Source organism: Lycorma delicatula, chromosome 5 (genome assembly GCF_047948215.1).
Source record: "Lycorma delicatula isolate Av1 chromosome 5, ASM4794821v1, whole genome shotgun sequence".
NCBI lineage: Eukaryota > Metazoa > Arthropoda > Insecta > Hemiptera > Fulgoridae > Lycorma > Lycorma delicatula.
In genome coordinates, this window is record NC_134459.1 from 59,198,797 (window position 1) to 59,205,117 (window position 6,321).

At 27.0% G+C, this 6,321-nt stretch overlaps 1 protein-coding gene across 6 annotated transcripts in view; it reads left to right on the forward strand.

The window, feature by feature from the left end:
• stac (C2 and C2B_Munc13-like domain-containing protein staccato) overlaps window positions 1-3,681 on the forward strand; it is a 352,276-nt gene extending 348,595 nt beyond the window's left edge. For all 6 annotated transcript variants that reach the window (XM_075366199.1, XM_075366201.1, XM_075366200.1 and 3 more), the window contains 2 exons: window positions 168-367; window positions 3,209-3,681. In XM_075366199.1, the coding sequence (XP_075222314.1) occupies window positions 168-367; window positions 3,209-3,327 (319 nt within the window). In that variant the 3' untranslated portion in view covers window positions 3,328-3,681. The remainder of the gene's footprint in view (window positions 1-167; window positions 368-3,208) is intronic.
• The last annotated feature ends 2,640 nt before the right edge of the window (window positions 3,682-6,321 follow it).

Consider the following 6,321-nt stretch of genomic DNA (forward strand, 5'->3'; position numbering starts at 1 on the left):
GGATAGTAGTGTAAATAAAAAAAGCATCAGTGTTTAGATTTTAGTTCATATAAAAGAATATCTTGACCAAATGAATTTGATAATTCTTCAAAGTTATTGAATGTACTAATAATAAAAATAAAAGATGAAATATAGATTAAGAGTTAGTTATTTTTTTTATTTTTCAGACAGTTAACAAGAGAGCAACGGGAAATAAAAGATGCAATGGTGCATTTCTTAGTAAAAGACCAGGACTTTCTAGGAATGTCCAGTGATTTTGTAGCCGAAGCTTATTTCCCTTTTTCTGGTATACCATCAACTACAATGGAGACAAGACTTGAAGAGATGTCGCAAATACATTTAAAATTAAGTAAACCTTCCAGATTTGGTACGTGTTTATTTTGTATGATCATTTTCATACACTATGAAAATTTATTATTTTTATATTATGTACATTAAGTTTTGTAAAACCTTCATCTCTTATTTATTTCTGAAATGAAATTTCTCTTATATCAATAAATCACCATCATTTATTATTTATTTTATCTCACATCAATTTATCCATAGTATCTAAAAGTAGCATTAATATGAAATATCTTTTAAAATATTTGTAAATTTTTCTGTTATGTTATAGCTATATAACAAGTTATATTATTACGTATTTATATTATATAATGAAAATGATTATGTTTTCATGACCGTGACCTAGACCTCGTCAGTTGATATCTATTGTGATATAATGCTGTATATTACATTTCTTGTAACTTTTTTTTAACATTATAATGCCTCAATTCTACTGGTAATAGATAAACAGTTTTGTCATTCTGCAATTTGGAATTTAAATTATACACAATAATCAAAACATATGGCTAAATCCAAATCCAGATAAAAATAATTAAATTTAAATTAATAAATATATCAAAATAATTCAAACCATTGTCCAGAAGCTTCACTAAACAACCATAGTTGAGATTCCTGCTAAATTTACATGCAGAAATAACTTACATTAAAAAATACATATTTATATAATGCCTTCAAAGTAATATAAATTTCATGAAAATTATGAAAATTTATACTTATATGTTAGTGCTTAAAGAAGTAAAAAAAAAAAAAAAATTGTAATGTGTAGATGATCAATTAACCAACCAAATTACAGAAATTATTAATTAATTTTACTGGGATCTACAGTCACCATTTTTTTTAAATTTCGTAGCTGAATTCTCTAAAAATATTTCATATCATATTCATCAAGTTTTATTTGTTTCTTGTTATGTAGAATACTTTTTTCACATGGGACACCAGTCTATTAAAAAATAATTATTTTGTAATATTCCATTAAAAAAAAAATAATAAAAAAACAATTTTCATATATGTTCTCTGTATAGTACCTGAGAGAGGTTTGAGATCACCCAAAATATTTGTTTGTTTTTTAACTAATAATTTTCAAGACAGTTCCATTTTTGGTGATGCGTTGGCTTACAAAGCATTCCCATTTATAAGTGATGTTCTTATCTATATGTGTTAGGCAGTAGAAAATAAGATGCTTATAAAGAATATATGTTTGTATTGTGATTTACACAAACTATTTTAATAGTGTGGGAGTTATTATACCAATCCAAAACAAGGCATTAATATTAACAAATTAATAAAGGTTACATAAGGTAGAAATAATTTTGGTTTTTCATTGATATATTTCTAAATCATATGTTTCTTAATTCTTCCAATGTTGCTCAAATTAATTCAATTCTGCTCTTATACTCAAATACTCATTTTGTATCTATTTTGTTTGGAGATAATCATTTGAAATTTACTTTAGTCTATTTTCTAAACAACTATATTTTAAATAGCAAATTAATGTGATCATGTTACGGTGCTTAATAAAACATTTTTGTGGTTTGTGCTTAATAAAACATTCCAAGAATTGATACAATAAGTGAAATTTTAACTTGTAGTTTATTTTTATAGCATTTTTCCTCATATTGTAAAATAAAACATTCACAAATTCACATGTGCTCATTCCCACAAAGTGGCATATTTTACTTCAGAAATTGTTTTCTAGAAATTAAGTATTATAAATGCTAAAATTAAGAAATTAATTAGAAATAGTATTGTTTAATTAGCAGTATTATTAGAAATTAAGTATTATAAATTAAGATAAATGCTAATAAAATTCTCAATAAATTACATCTCTTATATTTTATATTTAAAAATGAAATATGTACATGTTACATTTATTTTTCAAATCTATATAAATTCCAAATATTTTTTTTTATTCTTTGCATTAGAGTTGATGAATTGCAATAGAAATCGAATATTTTAAATAATCAAACTAAACTCCAACATTCAAAAAATAAAATATTGTATTGAAATTTTTATTTCTAGGATAAACATGTGTTTTGATTTTATAGAGAATTTTTTTTGCATTTTTAATAATCTGTAATAATAAGCTGCAAACGTTACTATTGGCATCCATGAGAAGTTCAGTCATTATACAACTTACTTGACAACAAAAAGATTAATTAAAGTACATCTTTTTTAGAAATTTTATGTTATTTTTACAAGAATAATTTTTTTTACTTCAAATAAATGGGAATTGAGTGCAGTGATACGCTTTGTTTCTACCCCCTCTAATTTATTTCTCTTAATGAAGTTATTTTATTACAAAATTTAAGGTGTTGTAATAAAAACTAAAAAAACTTTCTTCCATGCTTTATTAGAATCTATTCAATAGAATTCCATAATTTTCATTACCTTCTGTGGGGTTCTGACAAAATGGTTTGTAGGTTAGCCTAGATTCTTCTGTGTAGCGTATTATTCTAGAAGTTGTTCAATAACATTCTCTTCATATATTCTTTGGTGGTTCTTGAGTTTTTGCTGGAAAAGCAATTTTTATTGCAGTGCCTAAGTCAGTCAGTGTAAATCCACTGATCAGTAATGTGTTGTTCCTACGTGGGTAAAATTACAGTATCTACAAAGAGACTTTTAGTAGAATGGAGATCTGCTGCCTGAAGAGGTGCCTTGAGTTTTAATTTGAGTGGAATAGTTTGAGGGTACATCTTTTCTCCAATATCCACTTTTTTATTCACGATCCCTCTTTCATTATTTTCAGTTCTTTGGTTGTAAATAAGACCTTGATATCTCAAAGACCTCATTTCTCTTTTTCTATTATTTTTAATAACTGTAAAATTAACAAAATATATTTAATAATTGTAATATTTTTATTTTTTAGATTCTGCTGCAATAAAAGCCTTAGAACACCGACAAGGAGAAAAACTAGCAAAAGATTTTATTAAAAAGCAAAAAGCCAAAACTAACATTAAGATTATTACCAATGGTGCCACTCATTAATAAATTTTAGCTTTAATAATAATTTATAAATAAATAGGTGTTATATATTTTATATACTTCTAATAGCCTATAAGATGTAAATGAATATAATGAAGATGGTTATTTTTATATTATAGATATTGACTAAATTTATATTATTTCTGTTATAATTGTTATCATATTTATGTATATTTTTTCTAAAAAAAAGAAACAAATTATGTATTAATTATTTTAATATTCACATCAGTGTCAAAATATTTTATCGATCTTATCATATCGTTCTTACTTGTTCATGTTGCTCTTTAATTATACGCTCTTAAAACTAAGGATATTTTTATGTAAATTTAATAAAAAATCTTTTTTTAATCTCCTGTATTCTGTTACTGTGTATAATTTAATATTTCTTTTATGATGTTAAGTTAAATTAATGTTTCTGACAGTTCCAGACTGATCTTTTTTGATGGTACTGACATTTTATATTTGATAAAACCTGTTGTCAATTTTACTATGTGATGTTGCAAACTATGCAGTTAAACTTTTTGCACAGTATTCTGTTGAGTTATTCAGTCTATATGTACATGTTATTTATTGGCATAACTTTAGTTCTATTAATTATTATCTAATACTGTTTTAATTTATACTTAATGCAGAGGAATTAATATGATTTGTCACCCTCAGAACGACACTAGTGATGAAAAAGGTAAAGTGGAGATAAATCATAGAGAAACAAAATTAGGTTTGTTATTATTTACAGTTGATTTTGATGTGTTTTATTTTCCACTGTTAATAACATGTAATATATATATACCAAGAAGCCTTTATTTAATATTGTCCTATTTTAATTATATTTTTTTTACTATTACGTATGAATTTTGATAAGCATGCTCTTATTAAAATTTTGATTTTACTATTATGCCATTTGTTCCAACATGTTCTTTCTCAATTGTATTGTTCCTACTATAAATTAAGAGACATCAGATATGATAATTAACAGATTTCATAGATTAAATTCAAAAAACATTTTAGAAGTTCTAACTTCACATATTGAAGATTTTAAAATCAAGCGTGGACACAAAATGTTGAAGAAGATCAAAGGCCAAAAAGAAGGTCAAACAGAAAACTTGTGTAAAAGGCACTATTAAGAAAAAAACTCATGCTATAACTTATTTGATGGATGGTATATTGCATATTTTAGCATTAGACCCTAATAATTGAAAATAGCTCATAAAAGATGAAAGGATGATCATAGAAGGTGTAAGATATGACTATGAATTTAACAAAGAAAAGGTTAAAAAAGAAAAACCAAATAATGCACAGTTATTAAAAAACAAATCAACTGAAAATTTCTAATAGTATTTTGTTTGTTACTGCAGAAAAAATCTTAAAAATACTGAGCATATCTATTTATTAATGTTTTTGAATGTTAATGTATAAGTATGTTTTTTTTTTAAATTTTATGTTAAAGAATTTTTTTTTTTTTGTCTTCAGTCATTTGACTGATTTGATGCAGCTCTCCAAGATTCCCTATCTAGTGCTAGTCGTTTCATTTCAGTATACCCTCTACATCCAACATCCCTAACAATTTGTTTTACATATTCCAAACCTCTCCTGCCTGCAAAATTATTTCCTTCTACCTGATCCTTTAATATTAAAGCGACTATTCCAGGATGCCTTAGTATGTGGCCTATAAGTCTGTCTCTTCTTTTAACTATATTCTTCCAAATGCTTCTTTCTTCATCTATTTGCCGCAATACTTCTTCATTTGTCACTTTATCCACCCATCTGATTTTTAACATTCTCCTATAGCACCACATTTCAAAAGCTTCTAATCTTTTCTTCTCAGATACTCCGATTGTCCAAGTTTCACTTCCATATAAAGCGACACTCCAAACATACACTTTCAAAAATCTTTTCCTGATATTTAAATTAATTTTTGATGTAAACAACTTATATTTCTTACTGAAGGCTCGTTTAGCTTGTGCTATTCGGCATTTTATATCGCTCCTGCTTCGTCCATCTTTAGTAATTCTACTTCCCAAATAACAAAATTCTTCTACCTCCATAATCTTTTCTCCTCCTATTTTCACATTCAGTGGTCCATCTTTGTTATTTCTACTACATTTCATTACTTTTGTTTTGTTCTTGTTTATTTTCATGCGATAGTTCTTGCGTAGGACTTCATCTATGCCGTTCATTGTTTCTTCTAAATCCTTTTTATTCTCGGCTAGAATTACTATATCATCAGCAAATCGTAGCATCTTTATCTTTTCACCTTGTACTGTTACTCCGAATCTAAATTGTTCTTTAACATCATTAACTGCTAGTTCCATGTAAAGATTAAAAAGTAACGGAGATAGAGAACATCCTTGTCGGACTCCCTTTCTTATTATGGCTTCTTTCTTATGTTCTTCAATTGCTACTGTTGCTGTTTGGTTCCTGTACATGTTAGCAATTGTTCTTCTATCTCTGTATTTGAACCCTAATTTTTTTTAAATGCTGAACATTTTATTCCAGTCTACGTTATCGAATGCCTTTTCTAGGTCTATAAACGCCAAGTATGTTGGTTTGTTTTTCTTTAATCTTCCTTCTACTATTAATCTGAGGCCTAAAATTGCTTCCCTTGTCCCTATACGTTTCCTGAAACCAAATTGGTCTTCTCCTAACACTTCCTCCACTCTCCTCTCAATTCTTCTGTATAGAATTCTAGTTAAGATTTTTGATGCATGACTAGTTAAACTAATTGTTCTGTATTCTTCACACTTATCTGCCCCTGATTTCTTTGGTATCATTACTATAACACTTTTTTTGAAGTCTGACGGAAATTCCCCTTTTTCATAAATATTACACACCAGTTTGTATAATCTATCAATCGCCTCCTCCCCTGCACTGCGCAGTAATTCTACAGGTATTCCGTCTATTCCAGGAGCCTTTCTGCCATTTAAATCTTTTAATGCTCTCTTAAATTCAGATCTCAGTATTGTTTCTCCCATTTCATCCTCCTCAACTTCCTCTTCT